Raw genomic sequence first — 24,525 nt, 5'->3', positions numbered from 1 at the left:
TCCTCACCCTCACCCTCAGAAACCTCAGTAGTAACGCTGATGTAGAACTGCAGTTCTGGGACCTACTTGAAGCATCTTACCAAAGAACTTTAGTTTTCTCTCCAAATTTGTTTAACAAGAGCCATCTTAACCCTAAGAAAGGGCTTTGTCTCTAATGAAGCCTTTTTTACAGTTTGTACTACCATAACCAAGTCTTCTTCCCTTTTTGATTCTAAGAAGCATGAAATGCAATGCATGAATCATTCTCCACGGGTTTCTCAGGAACTTGAACCTACCTTTGGAATAAAAAACAAGGCTTCCTACAGAATCAAGACACCTACTACAGATCAGTTCTTTTCAACTAGCTGCAAAGCATCATTCTGAACTATTTGTTCTCACACCTTTCACTACCACTGCCATTTCCACTGGGTTTATGTGCAACAGTACATTAAATGAAGCCTTTAGTGGCCTAGAGAAATTACTTGGCTAGTTATACTTGCACATCAGAGGAAATACTTGTAGTAAAATTCAATGTGCTGGTAACTTTAACCTTCATTTTGAGGGTAGTTAACAGGGCAGATACAGTAAAATGCTTAAAACTAAAACTTTTCCCACCTCTACAGCTACAGACTTCTAAACTGTTGTTCAGCCTGCTTTTTGTCTCTTGCTTGAAACACCTTTGTTTCTATTAGTATTCAGTCAGACAATAAATGCTAGAGACACCTTTAAGTATAAGATACAGGCTCAGTGCTGTGGAATGTATCTCAGTCTGCTTTTGCAAGGAAGCACTTCCAGCATTAAGGCCAGAAACAGCACCTATTTTATCCTGCAGCTATAACAAAGACTTAATACCAATAACAATGTTTTTAAGTGCTTTATATTTATTATAAAGTATTAATAATTGAACATATGGAAAATGATGCTCTATACAAGAGAATAAAATGACAGCTTTTACAAGTTATGCTATACAGTACATGAAATGCTGCACATTTTTCAGCTGCTTGGAACAGTATTTGCTATACAAGTCAAAAAGTGTAGACTTAGAAGTTTATTTATAATACAGTATGTTAGAAAGCACAAACAAGTAACATTCAAAATAAACAAGCTCCCAAAAATCTAAAGAAATCTTTAGATGACATGTACATAGATTATACTCAAGTTTCAATATACATGTTATTGTTCCCCACAAGATGCTCCACTTTACTGAATCGCTGGAACATGATGAGAATTGAAGGTGCAAGAGAAGCACCTCCCAAGCCACATAAGGACTGGATGGGCAGAACAATTTCCTGAAGTGTTCTCCAGTCTTTGGCTCTACTATTTCTTACAGCCATATATTGTGGCAACACAAGAAGAGAGACAGGCTTCAGTTACCAGTATTGTCAATGCCAATCCAGTTATCTGGGGAGCTGCTAGAGCAATTCAAGGCACTCTTCCTAGTGCTGCCAGTCCACAGAACCCCCTGTGCAGGACACAGCATTTTAAGAGACAACCAGGCTGGGCTAAAGCATGTTCTTGAAGGACATGGAATGAACAGTTCAAAACAGACTCCATCAGAATGCCCAGTTCAAAGCTCATTCATACTTCACTTCCCAGGCACACTAGCTTAAGAGAAACATTCATGTATGTGTCAGTAACACTTTAAAGCACTCTGCTTCAATGTGTTTAGTTGCTTCTGGTTAAAGTGGTGTAACTTAGCAGCAGCTTTGAAGATAGTGTTCATGGGGCATGTTGAACCTAACCTCACAGTAAGTTTTTAAGCCTACTTCACAGTTTAGCAGTTGTCTCCTTCGCTTTTCCTTCTCATGAAGAGGAATGAATCATCTTTTATAGCTGTTCTGCTTACAACACAAACCATAATGCCAACACCCCCCCAAAAGTACTCACAGTAAGTTTGCTCTGATGCATGTGGTATTGACACTTAATTGTAAGCTTCTCCCATAATATAGCTTCTAGATTGAAAAGATTTAAAGATATTGCACTGTTGTATTTTACTTTTGCCTCCCAATCTCATTCCAAGTATTTACGAAACTGTAAACAAGTCATTTTTATAGTCTTCAGTACTGTACACCTGCATTCCCAGGAACTGGAATTCAGTGACACCTTCGTTAGAGATACAGTAGCCTAAGCACAGTGAAAGTTCTGTCCAGCTGCCCTCTTCATACAGTAACCAACAGGCCACTCCTCCCACATTCACACCTTCAGCTTCCTCTTCTGATCAAAGTAGGCATCGAATCTGGATAACGCATATTCCTGGAGAAATAAGGGACATTTAGTACTCAATAAACAGCTCAGTTTTCTTATTTGGGAAGGGGAAGCATAATGAAAGTATTAACTATGTTACTCTCATAATCCATCATCTCAATGCATTAATTAGCTCTATTTGGGAATGATAATCTCTCTGGAGGTGTTCCGGCCTCTTAAAATTTCCTCCAATCTTATTTGAACTCTAACACAATTAACTGTTGCCCAAATGTCAGAAAAAACAGGTATAAAAAGGTCAGTACTTCACTGAAAAGGCTGGTTCCTGCAACAGTTCCTGCAAGATATTCCATGTACCTGACAGTCTAATCAATTTTACAGTACACCAAACACAGATCAAGAGTCAGACTGATCAGTCTCTCAAGTACAAGCAGCTACCTGGCATTGATATTGCTGCACACTAAACATCAATATGTTGTTTCATGTGCACTTTGAGTACTCAGTTTCAAAATTCACACTCATTGCATGTTAGCTTCCCTCTTGCACAGAATGCCTTATTGCAGAAGAATGCACCACTGCAAGGCATCGTCCCACTGCAAGACCTGACACATAAGTCTATAGACTCTAAACATACCAATGGGAAGAATTTAAGAAGTTTTTAAAATATTAGAAGTTTTTTACATTCTTAAGGAAAGAGCACCAACTAGTAACAAATGGATTTTAAAATCTTTACTCCACTTAAAAGATATTAGATGCTATGAGAGGCCATTTCATTTACTTTCTGATAATGTTCCACAGGTTTAGATTACGCATTTTTAGTTGTGTGAAACTACAATTAAAGAACTTACCAGGTAACCAAACTCAATGGACGAGATCTTTGCTTGTATAATAGACCACAGACCCCAGAAGAAGTGTGATGCAAGGGCAAACCTGAAATTACAGGGCTATGTTTATTGAGATACCCAGCTAAGTCACAAAACCTTATTTCCATGTCCTGCTAGAACAGTATTCCCTAGTGTGGGCATGTCCACACCTTTTCTTCAAGTATGACAAAAATAATTCCATTAGTTTCCCCATGTAGTAGTATTTTGTCTATGCCAGTATTTGTGTATCACATAATATTGCAATAGACAGATTGTTCTTTACCACATATAAATAGCTTACAATCTCTCTTGACTCAATTTTCTCCACCCAGTGAGGTAGTTGTAAATATAGGATTCAAAGTGTACCTGTAACTTGAGATACAGTTGTACAAGACAAGTTACCTGTTAACTTCTACCAAAACTTCTTCTTCTAGTTCGGACTTCTCTTCATTGCTCAGGCTTTCAAAGCCATCATGGAATGCAGACAGGTAACTGGAGATAAAATGAAGCTAGAAGGCAAGTAAACAACAGAGTTACAAATTTTGCATCTCAAGACGTACTTGCTTCTTTCAGACATAGGCAGACCTTCCAATACGCTGCCTTTTTTTTTTTTTCCCAAATATGAATAGTGCTGGAGTTCACTTTAATATTAATGGTGGTTCTAATAACTGCTTGGAAGTCTGGTTTAAGAAGACATAATATTAGGACAGGCAACATTTTGCTACTGGAAATTCATTTCAGAGTTGCAGTCTCCAACTGGACTCTTTGTGGTGGATTGCTACATAGCACATAGTAAATAGTCTATCCTGAATAGCTATTAAGTTACTATGATTATTAAAGCAAAGGTAGCCAGGATTACCGGCAGTGTTACATCTAAGGAAGTCACGGAGGAAAGTTCTTGGGACACAATAAGTCCAAAAGAGAATTGAAAAAGACTTAAGATTTGAAAACTGGTCATCGGCATTTTCTTAATTATGTTTTATGTATCTACCTGTTGTTTCTTTGAAGGATATTTAAGAACACTAGCTTTGAAGAACGGGTACTTTTCATACGAGTAATCATACATCCATTCGCAGAAGTGATTTCCAATGTCAAATCCTCTGAAAAAGAAAAAGAACCTCAGTATTCACAAACTAACAATCTGGTTTTGTTTAAGCAAACCTAAAATCAAGTTTAAAAGCACAAGTCTACTCAGAACTTACTTCAGTTTTGCTGAAGGAGGTAGAGAATTGATGACTAGAATAAAACTTCTTTGCAAGTTATAAAAACCATTTAGTTAAGATGGGCAGTTAAGAATGAAAACTACCATCTACATGGAAAATCTAAACTTTGGTACCAAATTCCCTACCAATGTAGACAGTAAAAATACTTGAGTATGCACTACATCTCAGTATGAAGTCAGACACATCTCTAACATTATCACAGGCAAAGAGATCATATTCAAAGTATTCAACATATCTACTTTTACATTATTGGAATTCAGTGTTTCATTATGTTCCAGCTGTGGTAATGTTTAATGATCACAATGACTTCACACACTTAGATCATCCTTAAAATACAGTTCACTAGACGACTGAGGGAAGAACAAAAAGCATGTTGTGTAACCATGTAGTGAAAAACCTCGGATTACTCATCTGCATAGATGAGAAAGCCATTAGACAGGACAGAAAGAAAAACCACAAAAGCAAAGCTGCCCTATATGCATGCAAACACATACAGTATACCCTTCTCAGCTTCCCACTAGAAAGAAATTTTGACATGCAAGCCAGAAGCCATCTGTGCATAAACAAGCCCTCTAGTCTGGACAACCAAGGAGCTCCAACAACTTCGCCTCTGCTGTGTGCCTCTACTCAACAGCATCAGGACCAGAGCTGTTTTGACTAGTTGTATTTCCTGACCACCACTAATGGCCCAGAACACAATTTAGAATGGACATACAATCAGTACTGCAGCACTTGGTCTCCCTGTAGCATGCAGAAAGTAATACACTTTCCTGCTGTATAGAAAATAAAGTGATTTACCGGTAATTATAGCTGCTGTATTCAAAGTCAATGAGCATCAGCTTTTGGTCTTCTGAATTCTCTCTGCCTTCCAAAAGTAAGATATTACCTGAAAATTAAGATAATACTGCATGTTCAATAAGGTCCCAGGAAAATTAGAGAAAAACAATACTGTATATCTTAAGAAACATTGTTCAGCTAATCCCAGTTATCCCTTATACCTGCACAGAAGAATTATGGGTGTGCTGGTTTTGGCTGGGGTAGTTAATTTACTTCATAGTAGCTGGCATGGGGCCAAGTTTGGATTTGTACCAGAAACAGCATCGATAACACAGGGATGTTTTCGCTACTGCTGAGCAGTGCTTACGCAGAGCCCCAGCCTTTTCTGCTTCACACCCCACTCCAAAATGGGACTTGGGGGTGCACAAGGAGTTATGAGGGGGGACAGCCAGGACAGCTGACTCCAGCTGACCAAAGGGATATTCAAGATCACATGGCATCATGCTCAGTATACAAAGTGGGAGGAAGAAGGAAGAAGGGGAACATTTGGAGCCATGGCATTTGTCTTCCCAAGTCACCAGTACACGTAATGGGGCCCAGCTCACCTGGAGATGGTTGGACACCTGCCTGTCTATGGGAAGCAGTGAATGACTTCCTTGTTTTGCTTTGCTTGTGGGCATGGCTTTCATTTTCCCTATTAAACTGCCTTTATCTCAGCTCATGAGCTCTCACTTTTACCCTTCCAATGCTCTCTTCCATCCCACTGCAGGGATCAAGTGAGAGGCTCTGCAGGGTTGAGTTGCCAGCTGGGTTTAGTTAAACCACAAACCAGAAAAGCCAAGTTGTAATGGCTGTTCACCAGCTCACTGGAAATTGAGATATATATGATAAACCTTGTAAAGCTGAAAGAAGAAAGTTTTCATCTCTACAGGCAGAGGTAGATTTGTTCTCCCAAGTATCCTGTTTCTTAGAACTAACTCAGGTGGCACTGTCAGCCTTAGCAGTCCTTGCTGCATTGTTTCTTTATACAGCTCGAGATCTATAGATTTTGCACCATCTCTCGTATCTGTGTAGCACTATCATTGATCACACAACACTTGGGACAGAAATTGCTTTCCAGCAGCCTGAAAGTCACAGTCTGACCACTCTGGTGTTCTAATATGTGGCATCACCAATACCTACAGAAAACTCAGGACATTGCTTTATCTGTGTTTCAATTCACATAGTCACTACAATTCCTCTGAAAGACATCAAGTCTGCCTTTCTCAAGTGCAATTTAGTAAACAAATTCAGAGTAAGGTCAATTTCTGCAATATTTTGACCCTTCCCCACAGATACATCTGTTCTCCATGCCATACCCTTGCACCAACAGAACAATCATAGTATTTTACAGAACTACCACCCCCCAAATGCCCTGGAATTTTAGGCTCCACAGCTTGCCCTAGCCCTATTATGCTCTGACTCCTCTAGTACTGCACCTTGCCATTATCAGCAATAAGACCTCAAACTCCACCACTCTACTGAGTTAGCTCTTCAGACCTCAATCAGTTTCCCTTGTGCTGCCTATCCTTACGTGTCTCTTCTGCAGGGCACTCCTCTTCCAGGCTAATTCCTCAGCCTTTGTTAACAAGGCTGGGACCCCTGAGAACAAAACAGCATATGGTCCCAGTACAGCATCCTTCCAGCTCAGCCCAGCTTACCCACTGTACAGGTGACAGGGAGCACACAGCATACCCAACACCTTCAGCCCTGCCTCCTCTTCATCTTTTTCAATAACTGACTCAGGAAAATTACTATTCCTTCCATGAGTCCCAGAGAGCACTTAAAAAAGGTGGATAAGGTTTTCCTAATGTTTCTTATCAGTACAAAATGAAAACTGCTGAGTCAAAATACCTTAGTCTCCATTTTCACCACTCACTTTACTTTCTCAGTATCTTTTAAAACAACTGAAGTATTATCTTACCCTGATCATGTATATTGCAGACAGCAAAGAAAGGCATGGTCTAAACAGAAACACTCAAGGCTCCCATCATCAACTGACCTGTACTAACAGAGCACGTATACATGCTTGGCTTAACCCAGTTAGATACCAGAGTTCTCTTAAAAAGCCTCAAGGGTTGCTGAAGCCAATACACTTTGCTTTGCTACTGCAGCACCAGAGAGCACAGGCTGCTCTCCAGGGCAGCTGCCAGACCAGCATCTCCACAACGTGGCTGCCTGTCAGAGAACAAACAAGTAACCAGAGAAAGCTCAGTACTACATCATTGAACAAGACAAATATTGGCAGCTTACCTTCTTGACAGTCATTGTGGCAAAATACAACTGGTGATGAAGTAGCTTCAAGCATAGCTCTAAAAAGCAGCAATATAGGATCTTGTAAGTAACAAATCACTAAGTTCAGTTCCATTTTCAGGTGAAGATGAATTTTGTTATAAGAATTTGAAGTGCTATTCCTTCCCAGCAAGACCCTATTTTCTCAATTAGTAGCCAAACATCAGCACAATCAAGTTTAACTTCACTGATCAGCAAGTCAGATAAGCAATTTGATTGCATCAATTTGTAGTCATATGAGATTCAGGTTGGCTACAGAACCAAAAACAATCCCCAGCTTGTAAAGTAAAATGAATATAGGGTGTTATACTGTATAATATGTTTGAACAAGTATACAAAAATCCATATAGAAACTGCAAATTGGAAGATAGCAATAAACAAAATAAGCCTACCTTAGACTTTTCATTTCCTCAGGGAGATTGTAACTGAGAAGTTTGTTCAGTTTTCTGGTTTTGGATTCACTGGTAAATTTAATTCTCAGCACTTGATTTAGATACCTGTTAAAAAACCCAGAAAATAATACAGCACTTGTGACAATGAGCATATTATTCTTCCCATACTATGTTACTTCATGTAACAGCTTCTAGGTACAGTGAGAGCTTGTGTTCTCAGAAATTCAGGAAGAATGATCTGCTTATCAACATCACAACAGGTCACCTTTTTTCTCAAAGTATTGCATAACTTACTTTTCCACTGTTCCAAAAAGCCACTTAGGTTCTTTATTAAATGGCATTTTCATGCCATGAAATCTAGCCATCTTCTCAGCTATTTCAGCAGATATGTCAGGTAAGCTTAGTTCTTCAGTCCTCAGTTTCCTGCTCTGTAATAAAACACAGTATTCTTAAAGTACAGTTAATTGATTAATTATGAAAGTGTGATTAATTACAAACACTAGCATTAGTCTCTATGTAATATAGTGTAAAATACTAGCACGGTACCCAAGAAATAGACTTTTTTCATCCCAGATGAACTTATAAAATTGTTGCCTTGGGAAAAGCTGAGTTAGCCAGCCTAGCTTACTTATGACTTAATCAATTCTCATCTAGATCAAGACCTGGGGAGTATCACATCTCACACTAAGAATATCTTCAAAGCAGAATGAGTATAAATATTTAAGAACATCAAAAGCATCTGCTCTTGTTGCTGTTAAAGGGAAGTGTGACTCCATAGCTTCCCATGCTATGTTTGGTATCTAACAAGCTTTTTATCTTCATTTATTAGCCTCTGCTACAGCTAAAGAGTTTTTAGATATCTCTCCCTGGCAAGAGCTATAACAGGGCTCTCCAACACCCACTATAACTGTATCAAATTACAGCCAGCAATTACTACAAGCTGCCAAGTATTCCATTCCCACATCTCTGCTTTTCTGGGCAGTCCAGCGACCTTCTTGTCATGACTAATTAAAACAGCTACCAGCAGCCCACTAACTAATTACGAACAGGACTTACGGGAATGAATTCCTCCAGTCGCCCTTGTGGAAAGATTCCATACAGCTTTGGGCCAAGAGCTCTCTCTGCAAGAATGGCAAACATAACACTTTCCAGAACCATGGTTTCTGCCCCCTATCAAAAAAATTAAAGCATTAGTTGGTGCTTGCATGGAAATTAACTTGGGTGTACACAACAGCTAAACTGCTACAAAGTGAGACATTTTAGGGCTAGCTTTAAAAAGAAGACTCAACATTTTACTAGCCAAAGTTCCCTGACTAATAACTTTTAGTCAGCATGGGAGCAATACAAGTATTTTGCTTTCAAGTTTAAAGCTGGGGAGGAAAATCTGTACAGGTACCGTTGGTGGGTCAGGTCAAAGGAAAACAGCAAAAATCAAAATATCCTCTCCTCTCTGACCTGTGGAACTCTGCAAATTCATTTCCTGAAGGAGATTATCCTACTGAAGTACAGAAACTACAGATATTATCCTGCATTAACTATTTTAACACATTTCAGATCACAGCCTTACAACAGGACATTTTAACACAAGTGAATAAAGTGAATGCCTGAACTAAATTTTTCAGTTTGAAGAATGACTTAGGATTCCATCAAGTACATTTTAGGTATTCCCTATTTTATTTTTTTGAGAGAGTAATTGAAACTCCCAAGGACCACATGTGTATGAATAAACATTATTCCTTTTCTACTGCCAACATGCCTAAGCTTCAATAACTTTTATCCAAGGTTTTCCTTATGTCAGTAAACTTGGTCCACATGTAAACAATCACATGCAGACAGCTTCTTAATATGAATGTTTAAAAATTAATATAAGTATGAAATGTCTCGAAATACAGTTTAAATCACTGAAGTACAACTTTCTTGATAGGCAAGATTATCTGTAAGTAAACACAGAAGCCACATTATAAATCACTACTTCTAGCAATTATGTTAACCAGAATCCAGCTGTACTCAAACCCTAGTGATCTGCTAAGCCTCTACCTATTTCTGAGCAACTCATCTCAAAAGTCTGACCCATGACACTTAAAAATATAAGAATTAAGAGCACAAATTTAAGAAAGCTCTCACGTATTTCTGATTACAGAGCCTTTTGCATTATTGTAGTCAATGCAGTATCAGTCAGTAAATAAGTCTATAGGAGATCCACCCTTGAGTACGCTCCAGGAAGTACTGCTGGTAAATTTTTATTATTGACCCACACCTTATTCTGACATCTTCAAAAAATTCTAGGATTTCACGTGGAAGTGCAGTAAAGATTCATGCAACTATGTTCTCATCACTGAAGTTTAAGACAATTTGCATATGACTGTATTGCATGTGTTCTCCACCATTTTTTCATTTCAACTCCTCAAAGCAACAAATGCTTTATCCACTAACACAATAAAATATGTTTTTAGTCATTTCACATGCCCCCACTACCAGATCTGAACTTTTCTGTTCAATTCTGAAACCTAATGCCAAGCACCAAAAAGCAAACTAGATACAAGTTACTGAATGTCCACTCCATTATTAACCAATACTGACTTTGTCTGTGTCTGGTTCAACGCCAGAGTGTTTTAAAAGTCTGTTCCCATTAACATGTCAGTTCCTTGTTTTCACATCTTACTGGAAAACCAACTCACGGTTCTTGGATAACAGCAAGTACAAAAAATGTTATTCATTAAGATGTCCCTTCATGCATCAGAAGTGACAACCAGAAATACTGAAAGAGCTACTTCAATATTAAAAAGTACAGGCAAACGTTATCTAAAAGCAGCAGTGTAAGAATATTCAAGCTTGAAAGCTCTGATACCTTAGCCTTAAAAGAAAAAAGTTTAGAGTACCAGAAGAACTTGGTCTACTGTAACAGAAGAGTCACTTGAGAACAAGTCCTGTTAGAGCTCTGGAATAATACTGTCTATGTAATCTCAGGCACAAAGGCTCCTGCTTTATAATACCTGATGGACCTTTCACCAAGTCTCCACTCCATACATCATTTGTCAAGCATAGGTGTGGAAATAAACTACTGAAGGACATAGAAAATTCTATAGCATACCTCATATGGACACTGAACAAATCTAGGAATCTGACTCCCCATATAAATGTTCACCTGACAACTTTTTAAAAGATCAAGCACTGTAATCAAGTAAATGATGTACCTCAATGCCTTCAAACCCTTTGCAATACACTTATGCTGCCAAGACAGTAACCTGTTGGTTTAAGCTCTGAAGTTCTCAGCTTTGATCAGTTATGCATCCATAAGCACTCGTATTTAAAACAAGCTTTTGGAGAACATCTGACCACTCACATTTTTAAATGAATATTTAGAGATGAATGTTGCATTTTAAACCTACGAACTATAAACACTCTTTACAAGACTTTTCCAGCATGCAACTCCCATTCAGGCAAGGAGAAATCAGTTGGAACTGAAGCTTCTGCTTTAATCCTGCTTCAACAAGAAGTTCACTATAAAATACACAAAATAGTCATATTCTGAGGAAGATTACCCCTAACTATAGCAAAACCAAGGTAAAACTTAGATAATCCCCATTAAAAGACCTCATGAGCTGACAGAAGACTAGCCAACATCTACTCACACTAGTCACACACCAGGCAGCTCAGAATAGCTACAATTCTTTTGCTAGTGAACCCAGAGGATTTCATTCTCTCTAAAGGATATCCAAGCAGGATACAATTTTTACTTAGGCACAGGAAGATTAACAAACCCATTCTGACAGTAATTCTTGAGAACACTGATTCAACAGTGAAGTTTTAGCACTACAAAACTAACAGCAGAAAACAATAACCTACCAGCAGAGAATCGCTATCTTCAGGCAACAGATGAAGACAGTTCTGAAGCTCAAAACCTTGTTTCCCATACTGCAAAATTTCTATGAACTTCTGGCACCAGAGTGGGGTTTGTTTGGGTTTTTGTTTTCTTTAAAAACTTAAAGAATTTTTTTTTTTACAGAATCAGGGTGAGAGAGAAATCAAGCCACCTCCACTTTTCATCACTGAAGAAAACTGAGGTATCAAACCAGTACATTTTTCAGTTCAGTCTTGGTTCAACTGATTGAAGCTGTTCCAGTAAACTAAACTGAAAGTTCAACAAAACTTCAAAAGCAGTCATTCAACAACAAAAAATTTAAAACCAGTTTCAACTCACTAGAAAAGAAAAAAATCCAAATGCTTAAACTGTTTCAGATGGTATTCCCATAAGGCAAAAAATACAAGGGGAGAAAAGCAGCACTTATCAATTGAGTAAAATGTACTTTTCCCTAGTCACTGCCAAAATAATTACAGAGCTGAAAACCGATAGTACATAACAAGCAAGGCATCTGGCTAACATACTGCATCCCTCACTGAAAAAATACTGCCAGGGTAGGAATCTCCATTACCAAATCCTATTAAGATGAGTTTATGAAAAGTTACACTCAGCTAAACATTATGCTTCATGAGCAGTAGTAGTTCCAAATGCAAGAACTTTAAAGTTTGCAGAACACAGATGATCCAAGCACAGTGCTAATCAGAAACACTTCATATCCAAGAGCAAGTTCTCTCCTGCTCCATTTACTTTCCTCAGAGGAGTTCACTGATATATTAGAATATAAAGAATAGGTCAAGCAGAGTACTGATCTTCATCTACTAAAGAAGGAAGAGTCTAATACTAGAAATAGCAGTACTGATACCAATGTTTGAATTTAGGGTAGGACTGGGGGCTGTTTCTTCATGATGTGGAATGCTTAAATCTTTCCAAACTATGTCCAGACATTCACATTATAATATTACTTCTACGAGCGAATAAATGTCTTTATTACTTTTTACAGTTTCTAGAAACAGTCCAGAAACTTTTCATAGTTTCTACAACCAGGTAGAGTAACTACTGATTTAAAACAAGAAGGATCACTACATTTCCCTATAACATATAAAATTCCGTAAAATAAGCAAATTTAACTACTCACTTGTAAGTCATTTTCCTTCTGAGACTGTACAGACTCTCCCTTATCACAGGACCTCTATGGATGAGAAAAAGCAAACACAATGAGAAGATGAAATTTAACATGATTAACCTGCAACCACCAGAACAAAGGGAGTAGAAGTGCCAGCTACAATTAACTAGAAGTCTCAACACTGTCTCGGATCTGTGACATCTACAGCACTAGTATCCATCTGACCTCTGACCACCACACTATTTCAACAATTCCAAAACCTTTCAAAAGGATGTGCCACTGAGACCAAGCCACTTATAAATACCTGATTTTCAGGTAGGTTTTTATTGCTTCCCAGTCTACCAAAGTGAGATTTCAATGTACCATAAGCTTAGAGAAACATTTTTAATTAGGAGAAAATTAAGTCCCTCTGCATGACATCTGGGATGATACTCTTCCAGCCAAAGCACTTGAGATACATTACAGAGATTACATACAAGCCTTAGCACTATTAAAAAGAGGTATGTTATGAAGGCTACAAAGCATTTACTTTTTCCTGTTGTCTTATTTTCCAAATTTCTTGTAACTAGAATTTCCTTATTAAGAGCACACTGTCTAGGTTATATGTCCAATGTACCACTGGCCGTGCAAATGCAAGATTTTTCTGCAAATGAATTGCCCATGTAAGCTAGAGGTGTCTCACTGAGAACTGCAGTATACTATCAAAACTTTAAACAAATTCCATGCATCAAGTACTGTGCTAGGGTTGTTAACAGTCATTATAAAGCAGTTTCAGGGTATTAAACCATACCATCAGCAACTGAACCCTCAGTGGCACATGCTTTTAATAGAACTGCATATTTAAAATTCAAGATGTATTAAAAACCTTGTCCTTTAAAGGGCTTGAAGGTAAGGAGAAGAGAAAGCAAATATCTGCTTAGAATTAGTGACAGTTTGTGGCTGCTATTTATGTCGCAATTCCACCATTGACTGTTTAAACCAGACTAGCTTTAGGGGCCCATAAAGGCAGCCTGCATCTCCACCTTCTGAACACAAACATTTCATTCACAGAACCACGTGCATACCTTTCTGTTTCAAAGCTCTAACATGTCCAAAACAAGGGTGGAAATATGAACTTAACAGAATACAGTGAAGCAACATCAGCTGCCTTAAGTACAATACAACAAGCTAATGATTTATACAAGCTATGCAGTTACAGTATCTCAGAAGCTATAGAAGAAGGATAGTTAACATGAATCGATGGTCTTTCAGCAAGTACTTCCCATAACACTAATAAAATAAGTTTAAAACAAAACAATATGGAAACTACTATTACTTTATATTCCTTTCAAGGAAATTAATGAAGTCCAAACATATTCACTACAGCTAAATGTGTAAGTACTTAATAGCATTAAAGTCATTTACAGATGGTTTCTCTGAACAAGCATGTCCTACATCAATACCACTCACAGATTTTTCTTGAGCAGTCAGAAGGTTACTCACCATCCAGGAGTCTTTCCTGATAAATGGTGCTCTCAGAATGGTTCAGTTCATCAGAAGATAAGCAGTTTAGACTTTTCCCTAGAACCTGAACTGGCATCTGCTTTCCAGAAGTCATAGTGCATAAAGAGCTAGCCAGTTCCAAGAGTCCACCTCAAATTAGTGCTGGAGAGAGCCTAATGGCAGCTACTGTGCCATTGGAAAGAGACAGAGCTGTGTACTGCAGAGTCATCACAAGAGGAAACTTCTGCAGCACCCCTTCCTCTTTTCTGTTCCCTCAGCATGGAGCATTAGTGTCCAGAAGAGAATGAATATGAATTTGTAAATAACTTGCAAACATGAATGGGAGCTTGGAGAGGATCAGTCTTCACACATGGCCATGTAATCAGCCTAGAGTTAGGGAAGTCTCCAGTATGTATGGTCAAGGAGAATTAAGTAAGCAGGATGCAATTTTATGTAATAGAAGAGTTTGGTTAAACTAAGTTTAACAAATACTAAAGTAGTAGAATTTGATTGTTTCCTGATTGCACAATCACCTATGAGAACAGTAGTTCAAAGCAAAACATCTATTATGATGAGGCATTTGATCAACCTACTTAGCTCACTTGTTCTTGGCTAAACCAATGCAAACTTCAGCTTTTCCGTAAATTAGAAATAGACGTGTTCTGTAGCTTTAAGATTTCTTTAAATATTTGTTCAGTGCTTCTTTTATTGTGGGAGTGTTTATTCTCAAAGTAGACTGAGAAAGCTAACTACACTTTCAGTAAGGGTGAACAACTATATGCAACAGAAGTTTTCAGAGTCTAATTTGTGATCATGTAAATTGATTTTAATGCAGGATACAAGATCAAAATCCTAGAGGACAGTGTACATTGATCTGTGATCAGAAGATGACCAGACAGTGTTTACGCATCTGGCAGTTTGACACAGAAAATTGAGTTCAACATGTTCTCCCTGAAGCCCCTAATTAATTTCTCTTGTAGCTGGAAGATGAGATCTGTATCAAAAATCCCAAATGACGCTTGGCCAGAGAATTCAGTATAGAGAAGGAACTTGCATTTCTTTTTTTACCTCAAATAACTTTTAGCTCTGCTCACAAATTTAACATTATAACTCAATTTTTCTGAGTTTACTCAGCTTTAATTTTCAGTACGTCAAAATACTGCAATACCTTGATTTAGACAAATCCCTAGGAATTCAAATCTCAAGAAATTACAACATTACAAGGAACTGCCTCAGGGGTTAGAGGTGACCTGCGCAGGGGAAACTTTTCTAGAAGCTATTAGAAGACATCAATTTGAATTTCAGCATACAGAAACAAAACCAGCTTTAGATTCAGCAGTAATTATTTCTCCTTCTAAGGATCTGCAGCTGATCATCTATCCCTGTCAGACCTGAAGGAAGGAGCTGATGCTAATTTGCTGAAGTCCTAAAACCTAGCATGTGAAGAATTCCCAGTTCAAGCTCTACAAAAGCCACAAAGACATCTCTAGTCCTCTTCATTTCAAGCCACCATTCTCTTATGAGGGAGCAGAGAAAAGGAAGTAGCAGTTTTTTGATATTCTGTTATTGCTGTAAACATTCAGATGCAGACAGTAGTAGCTGGTGCTACTTAAGGCTTATTTTTAAACAACGAAATCCAGTACTAAAGAAAATGAAAGCTGTAGAGAATGCTCCAACTTCAGAGATCTCATACTATACCGTGAATCGTGTCTGTCACCTGGAAACCAGAGTGCTCTAGGCACGATCGCATGGGCAAGCCTGCAGCAGAGAACACATGCATATACAACTAAAGTGGTACATTACCCCCAGAACACCCTTAACTCCACCCAACACAAATATATCCCCGTAAGAGGTGCTTGGTTTCTTTCAAGCCGTCTGCCAGTGCCAGGGATTTGTAGTTACTCCATGCTACAAACAGACATGGACACCAACAACCACAGAAGACGTTGATAATTACAGTTACACAGCAGTCTGCATTTTATTTAGTTACACAAAATAAAAGGCAGCAAGGCAGGTATGAAAAATATTTACCACAGAACTGTGGCAACCATTTATACTTATTTTGCATCTGCTCACATAGAAATTGAGAGATCAGAGAGGAACATTAGGTATACTGGTTTGTTTTTCTCATTTATACACAAGATTTTGTTTTGGCTGTTGCAAAGTAACAGAGCCCCAGTGAATCAGAGTTCAAGGTTCTTTTGACATGTGTAAAAGAATGGGAATCAATCCCCAAGTTACCTTTTGCTAGGTGAACTTTAAAAAAAAATTCACCTTCGTTTGAGCTTTTCTTTGTTGTTGCTATCTTATGTTGAAATCCTATCAGCATTTCTAAGATGTTATTCTGAATTTAAGTAGAAACTCTAGTGATCTGCATATGAAGTCCAATTTTAAAGTCTGGACATTAAGTGGCATATTGATGGAGAACCTTTTGTTTCAGTTGTTAACACTAATACAACCAACAGAAAGACATTTTATCACAAGGAGTTTTACTTTCAATGCTCCCCTTTAAATTTAGTAACTAAGCTGGAGCAAGAATAAGTGAAGCAGAGTAAGACATTTCCCTTTTTTCAATGTAGGACATATCTGCATTGTGCCTCAAACATTTGAGTTTTAATGTGGTTAGTACTTTAACCTGTCACAAGTACAATACTTGTCTTAAAAAAGAAAAGTTCTGCTCAAGGATACACTCAAGAGAAGTCCTTGATTTATGAACGTCCATGCCAGTGCGACCATTCATAATAATGGCCAAGCCAGCTCAGTTCATCACCCCCCAACTCCCCCCAGAACAGTCATGCACACAAAAAATTGGTTTAAACATATCAGCTATGACAGAGGAAGGCACAAAGCCTTCCCTGTGTGGCAGCTTTGGCCAGCTGGCATGGTTTATATTGGATGAGTTTCATGTACTGACATTTGTGTCTTCCAAGAGTCATAATAAGCAAACTGGAGCTATTTTCAAACTGCAAAAAATGTTCCTTTAAAAGGTGGCTCAAAGAATTATGGTGCCAGTATCATTCATTCTAAAGTTAGTAATCAGGTATCCATTTTTCACTTGTATTCAAAATTTTAACTTAAACCTGTCTTCTGTATATACAAGAATTTGGTGCAGGTTGCTATAAATATACAGTATTTACAGTAAGGAATGAGAGTTGATATAACTGTTTTATGCTCCAATTTCAACAGAAAGTAAAGTGGACAAGAGTTAAAACATGCTACAAAAGGCTCAAACAAACAAGTGGTAACTACTAATACCCAGTGGCAGTTACAATTAAGTCATTGAGAATTAAGTTGTGATTTTAGTATAAGGTCTCAAAACTCAACTTACTTAAGCAGTGTCCCTTAATTTCTATAGGGTTTTTAACTTAAACAACTTTACTAAAAAATATCAAATCACTCCCTCTTAACAGGTTTGTCATAACATTCTGCTTATGCCACCCAGAAACTCATAGGAATCCTATGTGAGGTTTTCAAAATATCCCAATAAAACAGTTTGCTTATATTTTAACTTGCATTTAAGGTAGAGGGGCTGGAAGAGACAAATGTTTGTTGACAAAAATTGTGAACCTCAATGCAATCTGAAAGTTTTACCTTGGGACTTTCTCTGCTTACTTAACCTTTAGTGAACTGCACCAACAAGAGCAGTCATTTCACTGCCACTATGGAAATAAAGGAAGTTAGACATCTCAAAAGATCCTTCAACACCAAGAGTAGAAAGGTTAGAAAGTTATGAACACACTTTCAATTTTCAAACCAAATTAGTGCTGATTTTAGAGCCCAAAAATTAATTTTGATTTCTTCAGTGCATAGGGGCACAGAAAAGCCAAGTTAAACACCCTGAGGGAAGAGGAGAACAATCAAATTCTAGAGTCCACTTTTCCTTTGAAATACAAGGGAAAGGCCACATTTCTTCACAGCTCTTGGGCAACAGAAGCTCTACTACTACAAGTTTTATAGCCCATGTTCCTATTCAAGCATTCTACATATTAAGCCAGCATTACATTAAAAACATTAATAATCCTGAAAAAAAAACCCCAATCTTAGTATCAATCCTAGAAATCATTTCGAAAACAAAGTCTCTCACCACCATTTTTTTCACTCTGCTTTTGGTTTCTCTTAAACTAAAAACTATTTAAGCTTGAATTCATTAACTTTTACACACTTTTCTTGTTTGAGTTTAACTTTCCCAACACACATACAGTGGTGTAGCCAAGCATTTCATGCTATTTCAAACCACTGGAATATTTTACATATTTCTGGTAAAGTTTGCTACCACAGGAAAGTTAATAACTCACATAATATAATAAAGGAAGACTTTAAAGTCAGTAAAGTGACACTATCCAATGAAACTTTTAATAAGTTTGGTCAAGACAGCAGAAGCAGGAAGAATGGGCTGAAATTTCAGTAACAGTCAATCTCCTGCAGATATTGGATCAGTTGTGCAATGCAAGTGACCAAGTACTGGAAAATATAAAATTAATGGATAATAAAACCAGACCCTCTAAGTCAAATAGAAACAACTGCCAACATACAAATGTCATGTTATGAAGCTGCAATTTTTCATAACATTAAACACATTATGATTACTTATTTGCAATATAATCAAATGTCTAGCAGAAATGGGTAAGATCTGCTGTACAGCCCTACAGTAACAGCCTGTAAGCTTTAGAAGAGATCACCTTTACAAAATATTCTTGCTTTTAAACCTTAGTATTCGAAACAGATTTGCCAATTTTCTCTTAAGGTTTGACAAATTTCAGTATTATTTACATTTTACTAACCAAATAAAAGTAACATTAGAAGAGTTCCACAAACATCTGTTTAAGCTTCTGCGCCAGCTATGAGGCATATCACACATTTAGGAAAGCATGTTTTGGAATGAGATGACTGTACAGCACTGATGTTCGCTCTTCATTCTTATTCTAACACTATAGATCAAGTTTTCCAGCAACACAACTACCCATGAGATCTAATAAAATGCTTGAGCACCGTACAAGCTTGACAAAACCTTCAACTAATCTCTGAGATTCATAAGTGCTACCAAGATTAAAATTAAGTAGTTTAGTCTCTTGCAATCTTGCTAGTTATGTCAAAGTCCTACGTTCTGTACAGAAGTAAACTTTTCTGAAACACAACAGTCCAAACTTAACAGCATAAACAAAACATTACTGCTCAAACAGACAGCAAATGAGCCTTCAGTTAACACTCGCCAGCCAGGACCTGTGTAGAAAGGAGTGTAAGTTCTAGACAACAACAAACCTTAAAGAAAATTGCTTTTAGCTAGCAATCTACGCCCCCCCCCCCCAGTAAAACACATTCCCCAAAGGATAAAGTTGCATAGTGTGCCACAAATGTAGATCTCTAAAGATATTACAGAAAGTACAGAAGCCCTCCCACTCCCAAAGCACTCTATGTACTCACCATCTGCAGGATTGCACCGTATAAGCGCAGGAGAACTTTCCGTGGTTCATCTGCAACTGTCTCAATGGTATCAGGTAGTGAGCACTGAAAGAGCATGTTGCTGAGGCCACCTCTAAAAGGAGAAAAATACATTTATCAGGTAACCTGTATGAGCATACATGTTTCATTTTCAGCAAATTAGAGGTGCACATACCTTTCGGCACAATTAAGTAGTCTACTCTAACAGGAAAAACAGTTTTCTAATAGTACCAATAACTCACAACATATAAGTTTTAGATAAAAAATTGGCAGCTTCGTGCTTAATGTATAGTTCACCATCAAGGTCTATTGATCCAAATCACAGCTCAAGCTATGAATGAACTGATGTGAAAATGCAACAAGCAACTAAGATGTAGACTTCTGTAAATTATTTTCAGTGATGGAGTCTTGTCAAATATACTTGGTTGCACAAGCAAAACAATGTCAGAATAAATTTAAAACCATGCTGTGAATATAAAAGTTTGAATTAAGAGCTGGTATCACTGGGATGGCAGCTAAAAAGTTCAGCTGTAAAGATTTAACCTGAACACCTGCACTACAGCATTGCTGATAAAAGTCTTATGCTGTTGTTCTTAGGGACACACTTTCAATTTTGAAATTTACAAATAAAGTTCTTTATTTTAAACAAGTTGCTCATATTTATTTGTCAAATCTAAAGTTACACTCAATCTCATCAAGATAGACACAAACTAGGGAGATCTGTGCTTCAATCACCCAGGTGTTACACAAACATGCCAGTTTTTCATATAACTAGTTTTACAAGAGTATTTTTAAAGAAAAAGCAACAGCATTTGTTCTCTATGGGTTTATCAGTCTAGATGGACACTAGACTGGAGAAACTAAGCTTCTTGATGTTCTAGTAGCTCACTAAGAACACCTATCTACTCAACCCGCATTTTCTTTACCGCATCGACTTTCCACGTTCTTTTCATTATCAGTATGTTCATTAATGAAGTTCTCAAATTTCTCCTCTGCAAGAGATTTTACCTATAACTTCTTCCTCTCCTATAAGAGGAAAAAAGTACTGAAACTTCTGGTTTACTTGCAAAATAGAAATGCAAATCAGCTCTACTGAAAAGTCTTGTCTGTCTCACCATTAAAGAAAAAGCTTTCAAAACCAGATACAATCCAAACAGAGTAGCTAGCAGTGAAGGGATGAGGTAGCACATAGTTTAAAAAGTAACTTTACTTACAGCATGCTACATAGTTTACCGCTAGGGATTCTACTCTAGAATTTGTCACCCTGTGACCTTCTTCACAACCTAATACAGTTTTTTCCTAATCACCCAAACCATAAGTATTTAGCATTACCTTGCAATGTCCTTGGATTCCAAGAATCCACAGCAGATCCAAAATGCAGAGGCTAAAATGCAGTTCTTAATCCTAACCTGATATTCCTCTCAATGCTTTTTCAAATGTTCTTCTGTGTTCTCTTCCAGTACAATGGGTAAGTAGTAAAGACTTTCTGAAGCAAAAGGCTACCAAGGAGACAAGGGCTGGTCTACATATCCAAGGTCAGTGATTGAGAAGGAAAAAAGAAATCTCAAGAAAACAGGGTAAAACAGCAGCTGCACAACATGCTTAAGAAAGGAGACAGAAGAGAACCAGGTGGCTTGGCAGGCATCCAAAAAAAAGGATGTTTAGAGACAAGAGATATGAAGTAACTTTGAACCATGAAGGTGAACAGCTAAAAAAAACCCCATGAGACAGATGGAAAGGATACCAAACAAAGAGCAAAGCCAGCTATTCAGATGCAATCTGAACATTGGTTGGTTATACTAACTTCTGGCTTCATGTGAACTGTGCTAAACAGATTTTTTTGAAAAAACATTTGCCACCTTTTCTAAGACTGATGAAAACTTTGGTGAAAACCTCAATACTTAAATAGAAAAACTAAACACACTGAAACCCACTTTACAAAAAAATACTGGACTAAAGCTCAAAAACCTGCATAGTTACATTATTTAAACACATGCTCAGCCTGCACAGAGCACATGAAAGCCCAGAAACTCTTTTTTTATACCAGACAAGACAAACAGGAGTGTCTTACTGAGGCTGAACTCCATTAAACAGAAGTTTCCCTATAGTTTTATGCACTTAAGACTTCAAAAGGTACCTCTAATCAAGGAAATCCATACGGGAGTGTAATAAAAGGCATTGTTCTCCTGAAAGGTCAGTAGACTGAACAGTTTGTTTAAGGGTCAAAAGGGCACATCTCACTCACACAGATAAAGCTACCAGTTAGTTTACTGCTACAAATTACTCCAAAGGGAAGCCCTTCCAACAGGGTCACCTACATTCAAAGCTACCCCAAACCACAGCCACAGCATTTAGATGTGCTTATGTATTTGCATTCTGTTTAGATGTGAATCTTTCTTGGCTTTCCAACAGTACAAACTGCACCCATTCATCCTATGATACCAAGTACCTGGCAGCTGTTCATGAACGCGATTTTGCACTCAAGACAGCAATATTGATGGACACATTGGAAAATGCACACTGAGTGCTTGACTTCAGTGAAACTAGAATCAGCAAACCAATATGATGCATTTTCTGCGGATGAAAGTGGTGGGAAGACTTTTGCCAAAAAAATGTAACTGCCAATTAGCATGGCAGTTTAAGTTTATGGTCTTAAGTTTCAGCCCACCGTCTCTTCTTCCTACTCTGGAAACCACCGAGCCATTTTGAAGTGGTGTCTTAGAAGGGAAGTTCCCAGGAAATGCAAAGATAACTGTGCTAAAACATGAGGCTTTAGAAAATAAACACCAAAGTCAGCAGTACACATTAATACAGATGAAAACTTAAGCCAATCAAACTACACACATGTCAGACTAGTCTGTTCAGGAACTATATCAGTCTTCTAAAAATCCTCTCCTGTCATAAACTCCTTATGATCACATCAAGAAGAAATGATCTAGAAATACTAATACTACCTGCACTGGCTTTCAATGAGTTGCCATTTTTAATAAGGCTTTTAAAACACATTTAGAAACGAGCAGGATGGGATTTTGATCGCACTTTTATACATCAGGAGTCTGTCAAATGTTTATGATTCCTTAGCTAACAAGGGTAGGTGTGTGTATGTTTTGTGTATGAACAGAAGTAGTAACACTAGGAAAGCAAACTCAGAGGGGAAGACGGTAATACCCTTATCCTTTAAAACTGTACATGACTCGACATTTGATCAGGTAGAATGATCAATCACGAAGACGCTAGACAAGCGGTATGCAAACAGGAAACTCTGAACTAACTCCGGTTTAGTTAAAATAAAGAGGCAAGAATCTCAAACACATTACATCATATGGCTTCTAGAACATCCCCAATTTACATATTTCTGCTGCCAACGTGCTGAGTCACGAGCACCCGCTACTATGTGCGCTACAAGATGACTCACATCATCGATACATCGCGTTCACCTGCTGACTGCTCCATCCGGAGCAGCCGGGGGCGGGTCAGAGGGGCCCTTTTACCCCGGCAGGGCGCTGCGGTCGCGGTGCAGCGGTTCTTGCCGGCTCCATCCCTTCCACCGCCGCGGCCCGGGGCTCCTCCCCCGGCGCGGGGCCGACACGAGGCTGTCGCGATGCAGCAGCCGCAGCAGCCGCCGCCGCCCCCGCACCGCCACCCGCTCCGGCACGGGGGTGCGGAAGCCAGCCCGCTGCCCTCCGCCCACAGAGCCGAATTCAGGAGGGATTTTAAGAAAGAAAACGAAATAAAAGTGAAAGCCCCTCGCCCCCCGCGCCGGGGGTGCTCCGCCCCCCGGTACCGCCCGCCCCCCCCCCGCGCTGACCTGATGGGGCTGATGTGCAGCTGCTCCTCCCGGAGCCCTCGCCAGGCCCCCGGCAGGAACTCCTTGCACCACAGATACGCCCGGCGCTGCGTCTGGGGGTCGAGCGGCGGCGACTCCTCCTCGGGCGGCGGCGGCAGCGCCGGGGGCGGGGTCGAGGCACCGCCGCTTCTGCCCGCCGCGGCGGGGTCCTTCCCCTCGGGGTCGGGATGAGCCAGCGGCGAGGGCGGCTGCCCGGCTGCGGCGGACCCGCGGCCGAGGAGGAGCCCGAGCGGGGACGGGTCGGCGTCGCCGTTGCAGAACTTGGTTTTCATGGCGCGGCGGCCGTTGGGGGTTGCAGCGGCTCGCGCGCGTCCCTCCACCGTCGGCGCCAGCGGCGAGTGAGCCCTGCGCTCGTGCCCGGCCCCCCCTTTTATAGGGCGGCTCGGCACGCGGGCCCGCTCGCGCCTCACGCTCCCCTCCCGCTTGCCCCTGAGTGGCTGGAACCGGCCCTTGGCTCCGCCCCCCTAGCGGGAGGTGGGTGGGGAAAGGCGGGGGGAGCGCGCGCACGCCGGGCTCGCGGCTCCTCCGGGCGCCTGCGGTCGATGTGCCCGCGAGGGGAGCACGAGGCGCTGGCCCGCGGGGCGGGGGCTGAGCCTGAGGGGAGCGCTGAGGGGAAGGGGGGAAAGGGAAGGGTCTGGTCGCGGTGCGCCGTGCGCTGGAGCTGAGCCGCTGTGCCTGCGGTGATGCCGTGCTGGATGCAGCCGGCACCCCCGCAGCCAGGGCTGGCCGTGCCGAGCCTGCACGGCGTGCCAGCGCCTTTCGACCCGTGACGTGCCACCGAAACATGCGGGAAATCCCCTTGCGGTGCGAAGTGGATGGCAGCAATGAACAATATGCTTATTTAAAATCTGCTCCGTACCGAAAGTTACCCAGTCACTTTTAGTTACCATGTGTGAGGGCTGGTTCATGCCCGCACGGTAAACTGGTCTCTCGTGGCTCGGGAGAAAATCCTGAACAAAAAGGTAAAGCGACAGGAACAAAAACAGCGTCCACACGCAGTGCTTC

General features: G+C 39.7%; 1 protein-coding gene across 1 annotated transcript; it reads right to left on the bottom strand.

Annotated features, from left to right (window-relative positions):
- Positions 1-838: 838 nt before the first annotated feature.
- Positions 839-23,841, bottom strand: CHKA (choline kinase alpha). Its single transcript, XM_027642141.1, has 12 exons — positions 23,482-23,841; positions 19,656-19,767; positions 12,765-12,818; positions 8,824-8,937; positions 8,062-8,195; positions 7,768-7,872; positions 7,337-7,395; positions 5,066-5,153; positions 4,036-4,144; positions 3,447-3,553; positions 3,030-3,111; positions 839-2,232 (listed from the first exon to the last, which is right to left on the bottom strand). Exons 1-12 carry the CDS (start codon positions 23,790-23,792, stop codon positions 2,173-2,175), a joined length of 1,335 nt encoding a protein of 444 aa, XP_027497942.1. The 5' UTR covers positions 23,793-23,841; the 3' UTR covers positions 839-2,172.
- Between the last annotated feature and the right edge of the window lie 684 nt (positions 23,842-24,525).

This window comes from Corapipo altera, unplaced genomic scaffold (assembly GCF_003945725.1).
Source record: "Corapipo altera isolate COAL_440 unplaced genomic scaffold, ASM394572v1 23b, whole genome shotgun sequence".
NCBI classification, from domain to species: Eukaryota; Metazoa; Chordata; class Aves; order Passeriformes; family Pipridae; genus Corapipo; species Corapipo altera.
The sequence above is the reverse complement of the archived record's forward strand: the minus strand, read 5'-3'. Positions and strand labels throughout refer to the sequence as shown.